Source organism: Varroa destructor, unplaced genomic scaffold, assembly GCF_002443255.2.
Source record: "Varroa destructor unplaced genomic scaffold, Vdes_3.0 BEIS01000002.1, whole genome shotgun sequence".
NCBI classification, from domain to species: Eukaryota; Metazoa; Arthropoda; class Arachnida; order Mesostigmata; family Varroidae; genus Varroa; species Varroa destructor.
Window position 1 is genome coordinate 36,602,134 of NW_019211455.1, and position 23,257 is coordinate 36,625,390.

Below are 23,257 nucleotides of genomic sequence, written 5' to 3' on the forward strand. Positions count from 1 at the left end.
CATTGTGGCATCCAGTCAAAAAGTACAGTCAGGTACAGTGTAAGTGTTTTGTAAGTTTTGTGACAGCGTTTGTGTAAGTATCAGCCGAATGGCGACTGTCAAAAATTCTGGGACTCAAACAAGAGTGAATTTTGGCGGCGGATGTCTGCGGTGGCTGTTTGCTGGATGGTTTACGATATCAGTCAGTGATTTGATGACAAGTGTTAGACAGCAGCCATCACTTACGCCCATCCTCTGCAACTCAGGTCTTCTTTGAACAAACGTTCCAATCCCTTGACGACCTCTCCGATTGCTTGTCGTCTGTCACGCGTCCTTAGAAATAATTGCTAATGACGTGTTGGTTGTTCTGCGAGTGATTGGCAAAATTATTAGAATGGAACGTTAACGACAAATACTACGGTAGATAGGATATTAGCACACTAGATCCCGAAAAAAATCGTCAAAGTCGCTCTCATACATAAAAGTCTCGAGACCATGAATACTCATACAAGCACAATACACAGATTATGTCCCTCGAGTGCTCGTATTCATCTGTAGTTGATTTCCAAAGAGCATATACACAGGACACTGACAAAAGAGTAGCCAAACAATATAATATATTTAGTCACGCAATAGGATCGACCGGCCGATCGATCGCTCTCATGAGTATTTTTTCCTCCCTACTACAGATTTTCTAATACTCTATGTCGACTGTTTTGACTTTAAACTTGAAACCAATTTTTCATGCGAGCAGTGTCGAGTGATCGCTTGCCGCCGGCACTACTTAAACCCACAAAGTGGTTTCACGTTTCATGCGACGACGCTCCTCTCTCATATTCGGACATGACAGCAGCGGATTCAATGGCCGCTGCGGGCCACGGCACAGCACGACAAAATATGCGACCTCTTCTTCCACGATACAAGTACTCAACTCGTTGACAATTCTATAAGAGCCTCCAACACTATATGTACATCCTCTCTTCTGGGCTCAGTAAACACACTAAACCGCCAACATTATATAAGGCTATATCATAGCTATACTTGTACGCTACACATTCGCATGTATCTGTGAAAAGTTATTATACTTCCTCTTATCCTTTTCATTACTGCGGTCACTACGCCTAATGGTGTCACGGCCTTGCTATTCAAGCAGTGTAAAGGCTATATTGTTTTCAGTCAGTAAAACTTAAATGTCACTAAATGCTCTTGATAGTCACGTGTCCAAATGAATGCTATTTATGAAGTTGTCCGTCAAGAAATTTAATATTCAGTGGTGAGACTATAAATGTAGACAGCCTGCAAAGAACAAAGACGATGCTGAAGTTAAGTGAATATCGACTTATACGTCTGTCAAGTGAAATTGAAGAACGTTTATCAATTCCAGGTTGGTAGTAAATGTGACCAAGGTCTATCTATATGACGATATATAATGATATTTTTTACTACAGTAGTTGGTTACTTGAATAACTATCAAGTTGGTAGCAGACTGAACTTCTTATATTAGCTATCTAATACCCTTTGAAACTGCTACAAACGTTTTCGGCCTCATTTGAACATAATTCAGATCTCTTTGCGGATAAAAAACATATTCCCAAAAAATGTGACTTTTTGTAATTTCATGATTTCATAAGGTATTTGTACAAAAGCCAAGGTTGAACCTGTACACATAAGGTGGGCGAAAAGTCACGAGATATTTTTGCCTCGTTCTATATAAGTCGGCTAGTTTCATTTTGTTTTCTATGTTTTTGCCTAGTGTATCAGTGAATGAAAGTGGAAGCGTAGATGGGGAAACCATAGAAAGTCTCCTCTGCCAAATGTATTTCATGAATTCTGGGCATGTATTGTATAGAGGAACTAGCAGTAAAACTTTCAGGTGTTGAACTGTACGGTAAAACTTTGAATTACTTCTGTAAGCAGGGGTAACATATATGGAAGCTGTGCAAATATGAAAGACGATAGCGTGCAAAAAAACCTTAATTATATTTACGAAGCCATGAAGACCACATAGGTTATTTTTCTTTATAAATGTTGCGTGATGTTACTTGCAATGCATTTTTTTTTATTTTGCACGTGAGTACATAAATCAAAAGCAAAACTTTATTTTTCTCATACACCCGACTGTAATTCTAGCATTTAAGATTACTTAGAAGAACTGGAGAAATCGCAAGAAACTCAATATTGTGTCTTTGACTTTTTGTTACTTAAGTTGATGCTTACCTTTAAGTTTGTGCTACATAGCAGACCAATAGGCTCAAGTTACGTCATTTTAATATACTAAAAGATGTCTCAGTGACAATGCAGCGCTAACGTGCTTGCCTATTAAACTTAGGGGTACATGCTGGTCGAAGTTCAAACCCGTATGCGGATACGCTTCGTTTCGGGCTGGAAGCCAGCCTTCTCAGACAATATCTAACGGTTTAAATACCAGACAAAAAAACTTAAAATATTTATTTAATATACTTAAAGGTAAGCTATTATTTCCATCCGCATGCTCATCTATATTTTTTTTTGGAAATAGGAATTTCAGCTCCGAACCGAAGCATAATTTCTGTAAAACACTTATGCATTAAAAAACTGCCTTAGACACAAAACTATCGTCCGGTATTTTTTTTACACCATTCGGTTATCCTCTTTGTCGGACAAATCCTTAGAATCACCTCTTCAATATAGCATCAAAGACCTGCCCCACTAGAGGGATTAGCCGGGCTGGGTCCTGATAAACTTATTTAGGTGTTTCCTAACAGACCTATTAAATAGCATGGCGATCTAGCAAGCAGCTCTTAACACCTTATTGTATTCTTTTTGAATTGATAAGTACTGTTATTTATATTTTTCCCGGTGGTTTATTTTTTGGCAGTCACTTTTCCAACGTTAATATTTTAAACAGCGTCGCTGGGTCCTTATTGTGTCATGTTTGCAGCAGCAATGCACTCGAAGATATACACATTATCTATCTAGACCAGGCCGCTCCTCCTCATCGTCAGGTAGTTAGTTTTTACCAAATGAGTGAATCTCTCCGTTTAACTTGTCTTTTTAAGCTTAAGCCCACAGGCCACAAACTCCACGGGACTTCATTTGCCAAAACCATTGTGACATTCAGTAATCGCAGACCTTCAACGTCTTGAGATACTAGTTCTTAACTTGTTTTTTTTTAACATCAGAATGCATTATTATAGAGCATATGGCTCCTATCGAAAATTTCTATCTTTAAAAACATTTTTTATACTTAATCTTTTTCTATTTGAGCTTTTGATATAACGAGCGTAAGTCCTCATTTCTCAGCGTGTAGCAAATCGTCTTCTCTTAAGAATTCCCACACACTCCTACAAGCCTTTGATTAAACAGTAGACTGCTATATAAGCTATAGCATATATAAAAATATAATTTACTGAAGTCATACATTCTTTCTAAATATAGCACTACTCGTACTTATTTGGAAATACATCTGTTATTTACAAACCTTTGACTAACTAACTATAGAAAGCTGAAGTTGCGAATAAAAAATTGAATTGCCTAAAAAGAAGTGTCACAAGACTGGTGCAGCTGAATTGGTTACTAGCAAAATAAACATTTTAGGCTTAGACTACATAGAACTCTATATGAATCATGTACATATATGTTCTCTCACTCGAACAAAGACAAGGGTACGATGATTGTGCTAACGGAAGCGAACAGTGTTATTCTGCGTGTTCTTGAAAATAAGTCCACATTAATTTTTAATGCACCTTGAACTTTATTCACATGGTACTATAACACACTTGCTATTTTTTTTATACCAGCTGAGGTCCACGAACAATTTTGATTTTTGCTAATGTCGAAATCAAAAATAAAAATGCGAAAAAACCAATAGCACACTAACATCATATCCACATAAACTTATGTAATAAACAACACGCGTTTTAACGCTCACATCTGACACACAAAATTTTTCTATTTACACAGACTTACTAGCTCAATTATTTATAAACACCGACGACCGAGCTTATCAAACACTGCCTTCTCGCAGCCACGTCTTTGTTACAACTGTTCCACCCGCAGTGTAATTTTGGTTACCTAAAGATACTCAATAACATCGTGACCTTGGGAACATAACAAAAAGTGGTGAACCTCTCTTAAACCGAGGCAGCGGCCATGGCCTCATCAGGCCGTCGTATACCTTGTTTATCGTCTGAAAGGACGCTTTCGAGCTTGAGACGAGGGGCCACATTCATCGCGCTTAATTCCTGGCAAAGAAGCTTGAATGCGTACGGCATTTTGACTGTGCACATGGCTTGCGACGACTTACAGCATTGACACCACCTAGTAAATAATTAAGCGAGGCAAAGGTAATATGTTTAAAATGTTTGCTTTACAGCTAACAGTTAATAACGACACGCATTTTAAACCTGATAGCTTTTCTAGCGTTAATCGCCACCCGTTTAACTTATCCCATAGAATAAGGCTACTTAGTTGAACTCAAATAAACAGCATATGGTTGCTTTAACCCTAAGAAAACTAAAAATAACTTACTTAAGGAAGCCGATCAGCCCACAGGTGTTGCAGATATCTACTTCAGTAGCATCCGAACTGAACATCAGACGTTCACGCATCAGCATAGCTGCACCGTGTCCAATCAAACAGTCTCTTTCCATTTCTCCTAAGCGCAAACCGCCGTCACGTGAGCGACCTTCGGTGGGTTGCCTCGTTAGCACAGCTCGAGGGCCTCGGGCACGAGCATGCATTTTGTCCTGCACCATATGCTTTAGTCGCTGATAGTAACAAGTACCCCTAGCAAATAAAACAAGGCGGCTATTATCTCCTATTTATTCTTGAAGTTTTTATTCGTATCTTTGATATCAGATATGTTCTACATGAAACACACTATTCCTTTATTTACCTGTAAATATATGCTTGCATAGGCTGTCCGTTTACTCCGCTGGTAAGTATGTCCTTGCCCTGATAGTGAAAGCCATAACTCTTCAATATCTCACCCATTTCCTCACAGGTGACATGATCACCTTCCGACTTATTTTCAAATGCCGTCGCGTCCTGCAAACGACCTGAAAGGGCAGCTGCCTTACCTCCAAGAATTTCTATCATTTTCCCAACTGTCATTCGGGATGGAAATCCGTGAGGGTTCATAATAATATCGGGCACGATTCCCTGATCATCAAAGGGCATATCCTCTTGATTCACTATAAGGCCAACGACGCCCTTTTGACCATGTCTTGAACTAAATTTATCACCGATTTCTGGCTTTCGCGTCTGACTGATTACAACCTTGAACAGTGTTTCACCTTCAGCGTTTACCGTCATCATCACACGATCGATTTGCGCTGGAACATTTCCTTGATATCTGTGGGAAAAGTGAAGTACAAGGTAAAATCGACATGATGAAACAATCGAGAAATTACAACGAGTGTGCTGGTAAGAGCAGAAATTCTGATCAGTGGTTTTCAAAATTTGAATTAAGAGTTCAACCGCACTTACTCAACCTATTGGCAACGCAGGCCTTTACCTGAGGGGCATTTCTTGATATTCGACAGGCTGTCCAGGGTCGAGAGTAGCCGCTCCTCCAGCTGGAATATGCCTGTTGATAAGCACCTGCCCTTTTACAACTGTTTCCCCAACCATGACTATGCCATCATAGTCAAGGCACTCGTGCTCAAAAATTGGCTTGCGTGTCACTGCGTCAACTAAAGGACCCATAATCTTGTCAACAGCCATATTTGGATAACGTCTGAGTTGACATTTTTGTGAAGTCACCACACGGCATTCACCTGTAAAATATTGTGCTTTCGCCTGTACAACTAAATTCTCAATTTTACGGAACTCGTCTACATGTCGAACATATATGCAAGCAATAACTGCAAAGATTTTCAATTTTATGGCGAAGTCTTCTCTGATAATAATTATAAGAATAAAATATATGTATGTACCTTAGAAAGCAACTATGTTAAGCTTACCAAAGCCTCTTTCCATTGAGTATTTATTCATTACAATGGCGTCTTCTATATCATATCCAGAGTAGCTCATTACAGCTAATGATACGTTTTGCCCGGCCGGCATCTGATCGAAATTAATTAGCTTTATCGCGCGTGTCGTACCCAACGGCCTCTGTGGGTAGATCATGTTGTACTGTAATGTGTCGATCCGTTGCTGTTGATTAAAGCCTAGCACACCTATCGCTTGTTTACCTGTGTCAAAAATAGTATCGAAACAGCATGTAATTTTAAATTTGGGATACGAAGGAGTATAGTTGTTTTTATTCTATTACAAAATGAAACTTTAGAAATTCGCCAGTGAAAACGTGAGATGTGTTTAGATAAGGTGCATACCAGCGTGAAGTCTATAGAGATAATAACAAAGAAAAAAAAGGAAATAAAAACTAGATAAACATGACTTCTCTGCACTTGTGTTTCAATAATGAAAAGTGAGGCTTTCTTACCCATAGCGCATTGATAGGTGTTCCGAGGACTCTGATTGTGGTGTGGAAATGGAATGATGCCGGCGCAGGCTGAGAGAATAGTAAAGGGAGCAATTTCCAGATGTGTCGTTTTGATTGTGATATCTTTTTCATAAATGGCGATAAGCGCGTCGTTTTCCTCATTTACATCGAGAAACTCTACAAAGCCCATGTCCAGGAAGTCTTGGAAGTTATATATATTGGCTTTGAGGTCGTCCAAATGTTTCTGCGTAACTTTTGGCTGACCATCCTCAACAATGATAAACGGCCTGCAGAAACGACCACCGTCAGTTACAATATACACACAGCGATGTAGATGATTTGGATAAACTGATAAGTAAGGCGACAAGTATCCCTTCCGACGAAATTGCCGAATCTCGTTGATAAGCCTGCGATGATCCTCAACGACGCCTTTAATAACACCGTTGTGGAATACATAGTAGACGTGTGTTTTGCTGAATTCAGCTCCGCATAGTAGTCGAATATCCTGGACTCCCAGCGATATCAGAAAATCGGTGAGATCTGCAGACGAATTGATTGTGATATGAGCCATCAGAGACATATTTTTTACGAGACCGCAAGCCTCACCTTCCGGTGTATCGGATGGACAAAGCATACCAAACTGAGATGGTTGTAGTGACCTCGGTCCAGAGACTTTGCGGGATTTTTCGAAGTGAGAATTTACTCGAGTCATCATACCTGCATATAAATGGAGCAATAATTTGTTACGTCAGTATGTATGTGAATTTTGTTCGTCTATATTATGTCACCAAGTTGCTCTGTTCATACTTTTAAGTTTTAGGAAAAAACTTTCAATAGTATAATTCGTAAGTATATACTAGCATTGCAAACAAGTTGAAAATGTGGTAAATGCATCTTACCTAAGCAGGAGATATAGTTGAGCCTTGACAACACCTGCGTAACGCCAATTGTGTGCATATTGAATCTGCGAATTATCCAGTTGCCAGTCGAGATAGCGTTAATCAGACCTGATGTAATTGTAGAGGGTTTAAAAAATTTAACGATGTCAAACTGAGCAACTCGAACTAGGGGGATTTGCTTGTCGGCCACCAACTTCAAGTCCTGATTAACCTTTTTTAACAGGTCTTCAAACAGCAGCGATATCATCGAACCCGGAAGCTCAATTCGTTTGTTGCCGTAATAGTCGCGATCGTCAATGAAGCGGCGATCATAACGCGCCTGAATGATGCGACGCACCATTAGTGCAAGATAGTGTGCCCGGACAGTCATATTGTAGTCAGGCGATTGAACGGGAATATGGTTGACTACGGATGAAAGTACGGCTTCCCATGCCTTGTCAAGGGGGTCTTCCGCTTTCTGTGGTCCAAACATCCGCTGCTTCATCTTTGCCGCAAGGAATCTCAGTGCTTCTTCCTGAGTAAACACCTTGAGCTTGTGACACTCGACAATCGAGCCCACGAATGCTACTTGGACATTTTCCTCCGTTCCAATCATCTGATGGATGCGCAGGTCATTCTCAATTCCCATAGCGCGAAACATTGCCACAACGGGAATGTCATCAACGAAGCTATTATGCTTAACGTAGAACTTTCCGTTTTTTTCGATTATGTTGGTACGAGATTTTCGTTCGTGTGTTGATGACGTTACCTGACATGAAATGACACCTTTGCTATCTTCGTCAATGAGGATTCGATTGTTGGCCAACTGTTCAGCCATAAGCACGACTCGCTCAACACCCTTGACAACAAAATATCCACCGTGGTCATTGGGGCATTCTTTAAGTTTCGTAAGTTCCCAAGGCTTTTTATTATAAAGTACACATCGTTTGGATTTCAGCATAATTGGAATGCGGCCAATTTCAAGATCGTTCCTAATAACCAGCTCATGACCTCTCTTATACGCGATATCGACGTAAATGGGCGCATAGTATGTCATATCCCGAATACGGCACTGATATGGCGTAGTAGGTGTCACCATGCCAGGGCCTTCGACAATACTTGGAGTCCCAATACGGATATCGGTGTATTCCATATACCAGGTGGGATCGGCCTCCGAGTAAACAATGGCATTGGCTTCTAGGATCTCACGCATTTCCGTTTCGATAAAATAATCGAACGAGGCTATGTGATGATTAACTAGTCCCTACAAGCACAAATATCAGATGCCCTTATTGATATACATCATTTACAGTCTCTGTTAGAGTAAAAATGACCACTACTTTGATTGAGTTGAATATGAGTGCGTACAAGACTTGCTTTTTTATTCAGTTTATCATCAGATACTATATTAGAAAGATTACTGTACATAGTTAAGGCACGTTAACTAACAATAGCATAAATCTTAGAAACGATATAGCTCTTAGCAGATAATAATAAACTTATCCACTGTATTAACGTTTCGTATAAACGAGAAAAGTGAACGAACGAAAAAGGGAAGAGTTTTCGAAGTTTGGAGTTTATAGTTCAATACGAGTTAAAGGATAATATACAAGCTAACTTACCTTAGTTTTGAGGAACTCGCGGACGAGTTCGCGCTTATCATCGAGTCGGATACGTTCGTCACCCTTCGAAAGATTTTGGCCCACCATGGCTAACCCAGGCTCAGGCTTAACGAATTCCTGTTTCTACAACAATAAAAAATGTGAGATTCAAGTCATCTTTGACAGTAAACTTTTAAACAGCAACGTCAATTCTGAAGAGGTACTATCCCATCTACAGCTTACAGAACATACAGAATGCCTCGTTACCCAATTTTTGCACATATTCAGCGTTAAAAAGGCCTCACTTCACTGCGGCCAATATATAGTTTCGAATCACACTGCTTCATACACTTATATTTAATTGGAAATAGGTATTTCAAATTATTGTATTGATTAGAAAAGTCATTGTACGCCTGTCTACCTCACTGATAGTGAAGACAGAGTCTCTTAAACTTTTCGACGGCTAGCACTCACTTCTTTGAATTGAACCAGTACACAAACTGATATTTATAGGAAAATATGAGGCCATTTTTGGGTCGAAAGATAGCAAATGCATTTAAATAGGATATCAAACCCTTTGTATCCGTATCTTTATATGATACCTTGGACATTTTGAAATAAATTTCGAACAGGTTTAGTAAATAACCTGTAAAAACGTCGTGCCCCTCTACTTCGGACGAGACGGTTAAGTAAGGTCTAGATCTCACGGAATTTGTAACATTAAGTTACATTAAAAGGCAGAGAAATATTAAAGCCGGTTTTGTCTATATTCATAATATTTTTTACACCGCTCTAGCTAAATGGTACAATGTACAGTGGCCTGGCAACTAGAAAATATTCTAGACATACTTACAATTCTCATCACTTTCGATGTCAGTATTACCAGCTTGCTGCCTATTTAGTTCACTCAACATGGTAACTCTTTCGTCACTGTATAAGTACTTCTTGGCTAACCGAGCGCTAACTATTAGTTTCTGTGTTCGAACAATTTTCAAGGCGCTTAACATGTGTGCTTGTGTTTGTTTTGGCGCTTGAAGCGCCCCCTGGAGGCCCGCTACAATTTGAAGGCTCAATCGAATAAAACGAAACATGGCATCATCAGTCTAGTCAGAGTAACGGAAATAAAAATTTATATAACGAGTCCACTTCCAAAGGCCGAATTAAAAACTCTAGTACTCTCTATAAAAATTTAACTGCCATGCATTATGGATATTTTACTGCTTCCGCAACGTTTTTAATGTTCTCGGTATTTTCTTGCCTACTCTTAACTTACCTATTGTATATGTCTATGTGTCACCTTGTACCACATCCATCGTAAGACAGATAACATTACTCTTTTGTCATGTATACTAACACACCATTTCTCCATTCTTAAGGTAGTAGACAGATGAATGTTACATATAGAAACCTTTCCTCACAGCGAAAGGGCAATTCCATTGCACGATTAAAAATGCAATTACAACACGAATTGCTATCTGAAATGATTGTTTGAGGAGACGTGAACATTAGTCGGGTATTATTGACAACATCTTAATAGCATTCTAAACTGCAACCTATCAAGTCAGGGCGTCGGGGGCGCTTGTGTAGTGTCTTTAAAATCGCACCAGTATTAGATGCACTCAGCTGGGGCTCACAACATATAGAGAGATGCTTTTAGCTATCTATCCTATTGCGTGTAAAGTACTGCGTGCAAAGTTTACATAAGGCTTTCTCAAAATATTACCGTCTTTCTTCAGTCTACGACACAACATGTCTGTGATTCAGGCTATCTTGATAGCGTCAAGCATTGCGCCTTCACAATGTAAACATATCAGGATACTGTTGTCTTAGCTTTAGTGTTTATTTCAAATGTTATCGAAACATGAATCTGCGCAGAATAACTGCATCAATATAATCTTAAGTTCTGCAGTTACTTAAAAACTAGTTTTTAAAAATACATAATTTGACGGGCATATAAATTTGAGCACATGGGTCAAATGTACTTGTAATAATTAATCATCTACTCCGTTATACTACCTATTGTAGCTTAGAGGCAACTGCTTTTGGTTGCTGTTGCAATGAGATTAGAATGTGAAGAAAGGTTATACCTCTGTGGCATTTCAATTTTTTCAACTAGAAATTAAAATGAACTATATTAATGCTTCTAACAATATGACACATCAGCAATGCATTGATTACTCAAGGGGTGACGGATAACCTGTGCTGCTTAACAACAGCCATTTAATTAAAATCTATACCATGAAGTTTAAAATATACAAAAAGTCTATTAACGTAAAGCTATTTTATGGGGTTTTCTGTACGAAATACACCATTCCATCTTTTATATATATGTATACATAGACGCCAAGATTCCAATGGTTTGAATACCATTTGCAGTGATTGCGTTTGGCGATGTTATTAGCAAGGATTGTGTCCCAGGCTTCGGTGCTTACACCAGACTAACGAGAACAACCTGTGCAGCAAACTGCTATGGAGCCTGCATATCAAGAGATCCATGCAGAAGATGATATGACCACAAACGGCCCTAAAAGCTAGGAAAGAGGAGAACAGAAAGAGTCGATGATGGCTGCAAGAACACAATAACAGCCTTGCATCATAGTGACACGTACATAAAACTGACTATCGAAAAATCACCGTGACTTCTGTGAACGTAACTGGATGAGGAACCATTACCAGTTCATTAGCTAGTTAATGAGCGGCCAACTGCACAGACCAACAGGTTGACCCTAAATTCTAGAATGGCTCAGCTCATCCAGTTCTGCTCTGACTAACTGAACCTTTTTGTTGGAAGTTTACACAATCCACTGAACGACCTTTTCAGAAGGGATCATGACACATGTTCGTCTGCATGCGGCAGGTATTGCGTATACATATATAAAGAAGTGAAATTTACCGTCGAATGTCTGCAAAATGGTGTCTTCTAAATTCGTATCATCTTGAGCGAAACATGGTTTCCAATGAATATTTCAATATATGTCCTCTTCACTCCATCGTCATTGTACAACATAATTGCAAAACAACACAAATCAAGATGGCTGTCTGCATTTTTTTGCTGAACAGCGTACCTTAAGGCTTCTACAAATCAATATATTGGGCTGTTAGCCGTTCGTTTACGGTTAACACAAAGGCATTTTTATCGATGAATGGGTATAGGTCAAAGAAGATTCCTACGCAGGGTAACTTTAGGAGGGTTCATAGGGTAACATAAAGTTAATATACTTTTTATATTCTTTTTCGTGCACGAATTAAGTAGCTAGCATGAAAAGATCCATTCGACGTAAAAACGGGTCTAAAATGGGTAATTACGCGACTAGTGTCTTTGACCATGGTGTCCATTACGTGTCAAAATTGCCGCTGCTGTTTCTGTTGTATTGTAGTATACCGAGCAATTCTTTCTCTAAAGAGCCCAACTAACAACTCGCTGCTACATAAAAGGATGTGAACAGAGTGAGCTTGCAACACAGGATCGATTGCTGCAGGAGAAGGCCAGAAGGACATCTGTTATAAAGACTAGTCTGAAAGGCTCATAGGTTTATGATGTGTTTTCGGCATAGCTGCCATCGATAGGCGAAATCAAAGTAGTACGTCTACTGCTTGTAATAGCCGTTAAATTGATAATAATTACCACAGAAAGGTTGCAGATGAAAAACGGGCATGTATTCCTCAATGAAAGAATGTTTAAGTGTTCTTGTTTCTATAATCAAAATTGCACCAGGCCGCATGTAAAACTTTCCGTTACAACGTGCCTTTACATACTCAAACAGCATTACGCTGCTGCAGTTTCGAATGCGCTGGAAATTTCGTGCATAATGTAAAATAAACTGTAAACATAATCGTTTGTTGACTTCCACTGATATCGGCGTTGTTTGACAGTAATTACGTATTATGGTTGAAATGCCTTTTATATTCCAGTCTTTCAGTGAATTCTGTATACTAATCGTAGATATTATTGACTATGATATCACTGTGTGCTATGGTTGGCTACACCGTGGGCAGTTAGTTTGTGGGCGAAGTGTTAACTTATTGCAATGCGAGAAAGCTTTGAAGAAGCAAAAATGTGTAATATAGAGACGTTACAGTAATTTACGTCACTTAGGCATTAATAAATATTAATTAGGGTATAAGGCTGATTAATTTGGGTCGATCAGTTGGATAAATGTATGCGTATAAAAAAATTAATGATGGCAAGTAGAACAGGCTTGAAGGTAAACTTAACATCCAGCATGTTATATATACGCTTTAATAAATAGATTTACCGAAAAACGTTATTTCATGAGTAAGATGTATATTTAAGCGGTAAGCATTTCTTCTCAAAAGACTCTAGCCACAACATGAAAAGTAACTTTTAACCATTGTTTGTTACAAATACTTACATAGAAATAGTGATTTGATATAAACTAAAATGGGCATGTATTTCTGCTGTGCTGTCTGTCTGTTTAAATTGCTCTACTTTTTTAAACTAAAAAACTACCAACAGCTACCAGCGCCAGTACTGCAAAACCTGAGCTTTTGATCACTCCTCAGGAGATCTTTCCAACTTGCTTGGAAACTCAGTCTCAAAAGACGCCTTCCATCATCGGAGGGTCTGAGATGTTGAACCCAAAGGATCTGAGGATGTCGATTCGAAGGGAGAAGAAGCAAGTTCATTTCGACCCAAGTGCACAGGTATACTCAGGCCTTTGCACAATAAATCAAATATAGTTTTGAAAACTCATAGTCTCTCAGGTGTTTGTGTATTTATCTCTTTTGTATTTATACTGTCTTTTAGATAATTACTGTTTAACATGCATCCGAAAACTACACGGAATTGGTCCTCAAAGCCTTCATTATATTTTCTGTGTTTTTGACATGCTGGACTCTGCGAAATCGATTTAAAATGGGCATCCTACAAATATTGGATATCAAGAACAAAAACAAAAAAGGATGTGAAACGTGTTAGCTAGAGATGATGATGATGATCAAGTTAACTAGCTGAAGGCAATGTTTATTTCCAAATTTTAGAAAGAAATGAAACAAAAAGTAAATTTTCCTAGTAATAAACAATTTACACTTATTTGTTTGAGAAAATCATAAACTGATGCTACTGATTTTGCTTGTTTTTATCAATATCCACTTAATCAATATTACTACTAGCTTCATAAAATGCCTGCACTTCAAATTATTAACAATGGTGGTTAACCCTTGTTAAGTGCAAGATTAGCCAGTTAAAATCTGAGTTACAAAAACCCGCTTATAAAGAGGCTTACGGAACATCCGAAATCAGTGCAACTTAGTCCAGTGCCTTTTGTTGATCGAGAATAGCTCTTACAAAACGTAAACAATTTCGCTAATCAATTGGCGGCCTTACGCATTGTAACAAATCGCTACCTAATCAAGCCAGTTACACGAGACAGCATGCTAAAGTTGAACAATTTTAAATTTAGAACTAACAACATTTGGGTAAACAGACCTTTGTGAAGGAAGCGGCATTCGTCACTCAAACTGAATATTGCCCAAAAATAGCGCAGAGTTTGCCGCCTTAACAATGCCAATCTCGTATTCGATCCAAATACATACTTCGACGATTATGTAGGCTTTGTTAAAGTTTGGTGCTTTTACTTTGTGAAACTTTTTTGTGATGTTCTCAACTCGAAACTATGACACTTTTTACTCTTCTTTATTATATTACTTATAGAATGATCTTTTTTGCTAAGGTCCAGAGAAGTTCCCCTAAAGAAGTTACTACCCTTACAAATTACATTTTAATTGAATTTCAGCCACAGTCGAAGCCGTCGGCTATGTTTGAAATTACAGCAAAATGGATCCGTTCAGGCGAAATCGTATCTGTTAGAGAAAGTCTCAAAAATAGGTCTCTCAATCCAGAAGAAAAGGACGAGGTAAGTGATCGTTGTCGAAGCAAGATGCACACAATGTATCCTATAGAATATCATTACGCCGCCTCAAAAAATTACTGTGTAGTGTTTACAAGAGTCCGTTTATTGTTTTTGCTAAATGCTGTTAAGACACTGTAAGCTTTACTTTTTTATCGAGTGATAATGTAAGACAGGGAGAGGGGCAGAGCTTTTCAATTACTGCACTCAAATAAACTTTACTTATTCATCTTCTAGTGAAATACTTCATATACACAAGTCAACTACATAAAATCCTCGGATCGAGGTGAGTATATAGAACCATTAAAATTCTTATGGGTTAAAAAAAACCATATGGGTGATACGAGTCCTATTGAGTTTGTAAGACTAATCTGAGAGATTTGTCAGATGTCCTGAACATCAAAAGGCAACGAGCGATACGATATTTATCCGCGTCCGTCCGATGATGTGCTGCATGTGTATCATTTACACGTATCGTCAGGCTCAGGAAACCCGATTTTCTGCAAAATTCACGATGAACTTTATGCATGGCAAAGTGAATGGGACATGTCTATTTAGCTATTTCGTTCTTTCCCGCTTGTTGTTTTTCATCGCAAAAGAAACCCTTATCTGTTTTCGCGAATAATTGCTCGCCGACTCTAAGCTTGGCTTTAAAGGTTATCGTTGGAAGCTCAAGGTGAGGACGTAGATCCTAAGAGAGCTCAGGTGATTCGCCTAGGGGATACATGAGGCGATTTCGGGTCATTTTGTGTAGTTCCAATGCTCTTTTAAAGAGAAACGTTGACCCTATTTAATTGTTTGAGGTTCTCCTCTGATAGATTTTACCATAGACTGCGATCGGAACTACCTTGAAGTCGAACAAGCTTCGAATTCGAATTCTCCATATAACAGACTCACTAAATCATCTACATACAAGATGACTTCGACGAATTTCCTCGACCCTTTTATTTGATCACGGAGGCTTCATAAAAAGATAGATATCAAGAGTGGGCTTAGGTTGTACCCCTGAGTCAGGCCAGTTGTCTGTGTGAAAAGTGAGACTTCGGCCACTTTGTCATCGATGCTTATTCTGTTCTCCTGTAGAATCGCAACGAGAAGATTAAGTACGTTCACAGGGACACCCATCTTGACCAACATGAACTGAACCTCCTCTATGGGAGTAGAGTCAACGGCTGCCTTGAAGTTGACGAGCATCGCGTATAGCGGATCGCGCAACGTAACCAGTGTTTTCTTGACATTGTTCATCAAAGTCTTGCGCGCCATTTCTATATAGCGTTCTTTCCGCAACCCATGTTGCTTCTCTGAGATAACGTGTACGCTTTCTAAATAGCTATTTAGTTTTTTAATTAGCATGTCAGAGAGCAGTGTATAACAAATGCTTTACTTTGCTATTCCCCGTTATGATGATGGCGCGGTTGGGTCGTTTTCTCGCTTAGGGATCACTACCAGAATAGCACTTCTTTGCTGGACTGGGAGTGCATTAATGTAGAAATATTCATTAAATAAAACGACAGTGTATTTGAGGTGCTCGTTGCAGACCCTACCTGGACCGGGAAGCATCTTGTTGCGTAGGTTTCCAAGATCTTGCATTAGTTCCTGCACTACTGTTTTGTTAAGGGGTGTCCCGTGGTATTGAGATTTCTTCTTGCCAGATTGTAGCCTTTGTGACGCGTACATTTTTCGACAAACCGTCTTAAAATCAGAAACTAATGGGTAGAACTAAGGCTGTATTTTGACCATAAGTCTAAGGGCCATTTAGGCCCTCCAGTATTTGGAGTGCCCAGCCCGCCTGAAGGGTTACTGTACTGTTGTCTTCTAAGTGTTACTGAGTCCGTTCTCGCCAGAACCTTGAAGATGCATGGTAGAATGTAAGTAGTGGACTTGTTTGGTTAGATTTAGGATGAAACACATAATTGTATTCAAAGAAGACTACCCGTTGGAAATGAAAATATATTATTTAATAGAGGATACTGTGTTTTGAAGCTGTCCGTATGTGAATACCGATCAAAAAAGATCGTATAGTGTTAGACAAATGAAACCATTCGTTATGGTACCCATACGGAGTCAACTATTTGGTTGCGGTTTCAGAATGGACAGACCTTACTAATGCTGGCTGCTCAAAATGGACAGGCTTCATTGTGCGAGGACCTTCTACGGCACGGGTGGGATCCGCAGGCTGAAGACCAGGATGGCTGGACCGCCCTTCACAACGCCGCTAAAGAAGGTTTTCTTGATGTTGCCGTACTACTCGTCACACACAATGCCAGCGTGGACTGCCGGGACGGGGTAAGTAACTATTTCGTGCGATAATACGAATAACTTAAATTGCAATTGTAATCACTAATAGCGGAAAGTATCAATTGTTGATTAGAGATTATAAGAATAATATCTTTGTAAAATTAGTGAAATTATCCAAAGAAACTAACGTCAACTTGCTGAACATACCTGACTTGCAGACTGGCTGGACTCCTCTTATGTGGGCTTGTTATCACGGTGATACACAGATCGCTCGTTTTCTTATTGACAACGGAGCGTTTGTTAATGTACACGATGCATACCATATGTCAGCGCTCATTTGGGCTTCAGGCAGGGGTCATCTGGAAATTGTCGAGATGCTCCTGCAACATGGTGCCAAAGTTAATGCAGGCGATAAGTTTGGCTCGACGGCCTTAATTTGGGCGGCTCGTAAGGGCTCTGGGCCAATTGTTGAAAAGCTACTTGAACACGGTGCCAATGTAGATACGGCGGGTATGTTCTCTTGGACATCTTTAATCGTGGCCACGAAAGGCAACTACGTTGACATTGCGGGCCAGTTACTCGAACATAGGCCTAATGTAAATGCAGTGGACGCAGATGGGTATACAGCTCTGGCAATTTGTTGTAAGGAAGGCTATACAGAAATTGCTACGCGCTTGCTAGCAGCCGGCGCGTATGTCAACATGGTGGATAAGGGCGGTGATACAAACCTCATTCATGCAGCAAAAGTCGGGAACCTATCCGTAGTTGATGTACTGCTGAAAAGACACGCAGACATTGATATTCAAGGTTCAGACAAAAAGACCGCTTTGTATTGGGCTGTCGAGAAGGGTCACGTCGAGGTAGTTAAGAGTTTGCTGGCACACAACCCAAACCTAGAATTGGCTACAAAGGACGGCGACACGCCGCTGATGCGTGCCACAAGAAATCGGAACCTCGAATTGGCATGTATTATATACCTATGCTATTACTAACTGTTTATATTGAATACTGGACAGATGCGCGGCGCATGCGTTTGTAAAAGTCTATCAAGTAAAAAAGCCCTTATTTGTGTTTCTCGATCATTGGGCTTTGATATTTATGCTTAGTTATTTATAGGATAGAATGCTAATGGTTTCAGACACAGCTAAAACACTCATTTAAATGCGATATATATGGAGATAATGAATGAATTTTTCCATATCTCATCCGCAGGTGACTTTACTGATAGAACGCAAGAATCCAGCCAAAGGTAGCGCCTGTGATAAGCGCGGCGACACAGCCTTGCACATTGCTATGAGAGCACGCTCGAAGGCTATATGCGAAGTGTTATTACGAAACCCCAAAAATGGCCATCTCCTTTATCGGCCCAACAAAAGTGGAGAAACCCCTTATAACATCGATGCCGCCCAACAGAAAAGTATTCTTCAGCAAATATTTGGTGCACGAAAATTGAACACCCATGAAGAGAACGAAAACATGCTAGGGTTTGTATGCGAACATTCGATTCCTTCTTTATGTATTTCATTCACATGAGCACATTAGTTAACTCAAATATTTTTAATTCAATAACTTTAGTGATCTTAATTACGCCTCAAAAGCTCAAGTTGATTTTGGTTCATTGTTCTGTACAGAGCTAAACACACTCACAGAGTGATCTTCGATTCTTCTGTAAGATTTAAATTCCAACCGAAGCCAACCTAAATTTTCGTTTCAAATAACTTCTAATTGAGTAGCCATTACTGTATTATAGTAAAAGCATCTCTGAATGCGTTGCAGGTACGATCTATATAGTAGTTCGTTGGCTGATATTCTAAGTGAACCTTCGTTGACCCTTCCAATTACCGTTGGCCTGTATGCCCGTTGGGGATCTGGGAAAGGTTTCCTCTTGAACAAACTGGAGAATGAACTTCGCTCGTACGGATTCCAATGGTTGGAGCAAAGTTTGAAGTACACCTGGGTACTTTTTATAACTGTCTCAGTGTGCTCAATTTTACTCGGTTACATTTTAGGTCAGTTAACTTTGATCCATTAACTTTTAAGCACCTTACTTACTTTATATATTCCTGCGCGATTTACTTCGCACCTCAAGGCAATAGATTAAGAACAAATCGCGCATTATTATCCTTGAGGAAGGGTACTGAAATAAAGATAGAAACCAGACTGTCTGGCTTGAACACTCACAGGATGAACCGTGCACTGTTAATCATCTGTTGTTGTTGTGTTGTCCTGTCCCTCCTTTAAAGTAGGTGTGGCGACCCAATGGTGGATAGTTGCCTTCGCCACTTCTGTGTGCTCAGTAATTCTTTCGTACGGTGCTTTCTATCTGATGCGCTATGGGTCTCGACACTACGACTGGGGATGGGCGTTCGAATTGGGCGCTCGTTTAGACGAACTTCTCGCAGATCTAAAACGTGTTCTACAGGTGTTATTCTGCCACCCAGGCAGTAGCCTAGGAGTAAAAGACAGCTCTATTCCAGTGCGGTTTATTTTCGCAAGCCAGACAAAAGTCAGCAGTTCCGGGCACGGTGGCGCTAGTATAGCATATCTAATGGTCTCCATGTATCAGGCCCTAGAGGAAGAATTCGGGTAAGGAGAGCTGAACTACCCAGTAAGAACTTGTTCAAAATAATCATTTTATTAGTTTCACTTCTATCATGAATAATTAGTGAGCTAGAAGTGCACCTAAACAAAGAGCGGGTATATGTATCTAAATATATATATATATATATATATACACGCATCTGTCGGAAACTGATGACAAAGACTCTTCAGTCATGAGCAAGTAAAGTTTTAACAAGTCCCATTCATAAACTGGCAAGATACTGAATGATATTCAAAGACATTTCATAATCTACGATTTATTAAAATGCACGAAGACAATTCCTGTAAATCCTATAAAAAATAAAATAAACTGTGAATTCTCCTAACTTATATTACGAAGCCACTAGACCCACCTGTGCAATATGAATAGGAAACAGTAAACACATAGCCACATAGCCACTAGTATCGCTAAACTAGGCATTGCAGGACCCTATGAAATTACCAGGTCTGTTTAATGTAACAACATATAAGTGCTTTCCTAAGTTCTTAGTGCATTACTTTTGTTTACTGCCTACCGTTGTTTAAACGGAATTGCCAGTGAGGGCATTCTTGGCAGCGGTGAACCTTATGAATAGATTGCAGTGTTATTGATTTCTATTTTTTCAATCATCATCTATACTTTTATAATATTTAAAGATGAATCAATTTCTATAGAACTTACAAAATTAATGCCTTGTGCGCTTGAACTTTGCAATTTTTCTTTCGATATGCAGGTATTTTACGACGCGACTTTATCGAGCCCTTCGGCCAAAAACGTCTGGCTCATCATCTTGGACATTTCGTCGCATGTGCTGTTTACCTTACTGGCTCGTCTGTGTTCTGACGGTGCTCTGTCTGATGGTTGCCGTTGAGTTGTTGATATCTTCCAAGCATAAAGGCAAAAAGGATGCGAGCATCTTAATTGGTCTCATGATATCATTTGCATCAATTGTTGGTGTTGTTTTTATTGCCAATTTGTATACGTGGTTAAAGATGGCAGCCTCTTTGTTTATGTCCTATGAACGAACAATTCATCGCTATATGGCCCGAGTCGATAGCTCTGTGCAGGGCGGCTATTCAGAGGTGCTGAAGTCTGAGGTAAAAGTTATATGTGACCTGATCCATTGCATGGATTCATTTATGGACAAACAGACGCGACTAGTTATCATCGTCGACGGACTCGATTCCTGTGAGCAGACAAAAGTGCTGAGCGTGCTCGATGCGGTTAACGTAATGCTTTCGGATCCGGGTATGCCATTCGTTATCATTCTCGCCGTAGACCCACACATTGTCATCAAAGCCGTGGAGTCCAACGTTAGTCGTGTTATCCACAATCCATCACTGAGCGGTTTTGACTATCTACGCAACATAGTCCATCTTCCTTTCTACCTACAGAATTCGGGTCTACGAAAGGTCCGCGCCGCAGCCCGTTCGGCTCAACTCAATAAAAGGTCCATGAAAGACCGTGGCGAAGAGTGGGAAAAAGATGGTTTAGCATCTCGTCGAGTTAGCAATTGCAGCGCCGTTGAGATCAAGACAAAGAGAACGTCAACAAAAGGCAACTATAAACTGCGCTCGAGTGAAAGCATAGCCAGTAGCATTGGCAACATTCATCAGCGCTCGACAGGCGCTGCCGGGGGCGCTGATTTAACGAAAGTGCTGTTGAATGACGATTATTTCAGCGATATTAATCCCCGTTCGATGCGTCGTCTTATGAATATTCTCCATGTGACTGGCCGTTTAATGAGAGCATTTAATATCGATTTCAATTGGTTAGTGGCAGTATTGATGCTTTAATGGAGCTTGCTTATAATGAAAACAATAGTAATATTCGAGTTTTCATTAAAAATTAGGACAATTAACTCAAAATCTAATTAGCTTTTGTTCTAGGTATCACCTTGCCTCATGGGTAAACATCACTGAACAATGGCCCTGTCAGGCTTCGTGGTTGATACATTATTGTGAAACGCACGAGCAAGAAGTCGACGACAACGTAACGTTACGCGCTCTTTTTGACAAAATTCGCGTTGGCATGCCAATGACGAAAGAAATAGAGGAGTTACAAAATATGGACCATGATATCAAAAAAATGGAATTGTGCCTCTCCCTTAACTCGCAGGCACTACAGGTTGGCAATTTACGAATGTTCGTTCCGTTTGCTATCAACCTCGACCCATACATACGGCGAGTCCTTCAAGACGTATATTTTTCTAGAGTGGAACAGGACAGCTCGGGCAAAATGGGAATAATTGCTGGTTGTCCATTTTCTGGGCAGGGCTTCCAAAGGAAGGTCAGTACTGCTCATTCATTGCGGAATGGCCCGTGGGGCATGTCACCTCTTGCGGCAGACCCACGTTATCTACAAGGGGTGGTTCAACAATCCGCTATTCAACAACAACAGCAGCAAACGCTACAACAACCGATGTACTGCACGCCCCAGCCTTACAACCGTAGGTATTAACTCCACACGTTTAATCGCGATGCTCTGTGGAACAGATAGGAAGCCTACTTACGTACAAAATAGTGTTATTTGAACATTCGTCCATTTAAACAACGTTCCATGACCAGGCCGCATCAATTACGAGGCTTATGATCACGAAAATTATGTTTATTTACAGCAATGATGTCGCCCTTCATGTATTATCCGCCAAATTCTTCAAATGCTCTTCCACTACCTCTCCTGCGACAATCGGGCCGACCAGTGAGTAGTTTAAACTAATTCCTGTCTAACTAATTGGCAGTTACTCGCTGTTGGATGCTTTAAAGATCTGAAAAAGGTCTAAAGCCTAAAGCATGTTATACTTCGTAAGATGCTACACCAATGCGCATTTAAATTCGATTGCAGTTATCATTCCCAGAGCGTTTAAGCGCGCAGACTAAGGATGGTATATGCAAGATGCTTAGCTGTCTGGATGGACTCAGTTCAGCCAATCTATCTGCGTACCAGGAGTCTATCAACAAGCACAATATCAATGGGAGAGTGTTACTTAGCTGCGACCTTCAAGAGCTAAAAGTCGTACTAAATATGAATTTTGGTGATTGGGAGATTTTTCGTATGCACATCCTGCAATTGCGTGCAGCCGAAATTAGTGCTCTTGTTGAGTCACCTTTAGATGAAAGCAATGGTTTAGGTCAGCAGCAGCAATTACATGAATGGAATGACAAGACTGAGCGACAAGACAGGGATTCATTAGGCAGTCATTCAAGGCCAAGCACAGCTGTTAAAAATGACGAACGCGGATCTGAACGGGAGTCATCAGCTAAATGCCATCGAAAACCTCCCACTGCAGTGAAGAACACCACATCTCTTGAAAAACAGGTAATAAACGCAAAATTTTCTAGCAGCGATGTCAGTGGCAGCGAAGCAATGATATCTGGTCCATCAAATCAATATCTAGCCGTCATCTCTAAAGATAGCAGAAGTGCCAAATCGTATAGAGCTATTTTAAGCAGTAAAAGAACGCTCTATTCTATCGAAATCAATAGCACTACAAGAGGCTTCTACGGTTTACGTATGTGATAGATATGATATTACGTTTTATATCGCGCCCTAAATCTCGCGACATCCATGAATTCTTAGCGTTACCGCGAACCAGACATCACACAGATGTTTTCTTAATTTTAACAGCATTAACCATACCATTGTTCAATTATGGTGCGTTAAACTATTATTAGCAAACATAC

General features: G+C 39.9%; 2 protein-coding genes across 15 annotated transcripts in view; one reads left to right on the top strand and one right to left on the bottom strand.

The window, feature by feature from the left end:
* Positions 1–23,257, top strand: part of Arms (Ankyrin repeat-rich membrane spanning) — a 31,274-nt gene that overhangs the window by 699 nt on the left and 7,318 nt on the right. For 2 of the 14 annotated variants that reach the window (XR_015321073.1, XM_086980050.1), the window contains exons 2-13: positions 734–1,363; positions 13,363–13,550; positions 14,642–14,761; positions 16,844–17,041; positions 17,212–17,955; positions 18,206–18,477; positions 18,770–19,002; positions 19,237–19,579; positions 20,308–21,345; positions 21,452–22,023; positions 22,192–22,274; positions 22,419–22,892. Coding sequence is in view for 13 of the 14 variants with exons in the window: in XM_086980050.1 (XP_086836176.1) it covers positions 1,294–1,363; positions 13,363–13,550; positions 14,642–14,761; positions 16,844–17,041; positions 17,212–17,955; positions 18,206–18,477; positions 18,770–19,002; positions 19,237–19,579; positions 20,308–21,345; positions 21,452–22,023; positions 22,192–22,274; positions 22,419–22,892 (4,335 nt within the window). In the remaining variant the exon portion in view is untranslated. Of the gene's footprint in view, positions 1–733; positions 1,364–13,362; positions 13,551–14,641; positions 14,762–14,992; positions 15,042–16,843; positions 17,042–17,211; positions 17,956–18,205; positions 18,478–18,769; positions 19,003–19,236; positions 19,580–20,307; positions 21,346–21,451; positions 22,024–22,191; positions 22,275–22,418; positions 22,893–23,257 lie in introns of those variants that run through there. The other 12 variants (XM_086980053.1, XM_022793204.2, XM_086980051.1 and 9 more) reach the window with 12 other exon arrangements.
* Polr3B (RNA polymerase III subunit RpIII128) lies at positions 3,693–10,462 on the bottom strand. Its single transcript, XM_022793217.2, has 9 exons — positions 9,739–10,462; positions 8,907–9,029; positions 7,306–8,548; positions 6,407–7,123; positions 5,925–6,155; positions 5,477–5,738; positions 4,856–5,314; positions 4,489–4,746; positions 3,693–4,278 (listed from the first exon to the last, which is right to left on the bottom strand). Exons 1-9 carry the CDS (start codon positions 9,745–9,747, stop codon positions 4,092–4,094), a joined length of 3,489 nt encoding a protein of 1,162 aa, XP_022648952.1. The 5' UTR covers positions 9,748–10,462; the 3' UTR covers positions 3,693–4,091.

Excerpts from the sequence above, each read along its gene's own strand:
- Polr3B (XM_022793217.2), bottom strand. Across the intron at positions 5,739-5,924 it reads CTCAATGGAAAGAGGCTTTG|GTGAATGCCGTGTGGTGACT; the intron begins GTAAGCTTAACA and ends AATATTTTACAG. Across the intron at positions 4,747-4,855 it reads ATGCAAGCATATATTTACAG|GGGTACTTGTTACTATCAGC; the intron begins GTAAATAAAGGA and ends TTTATTTGCTAG.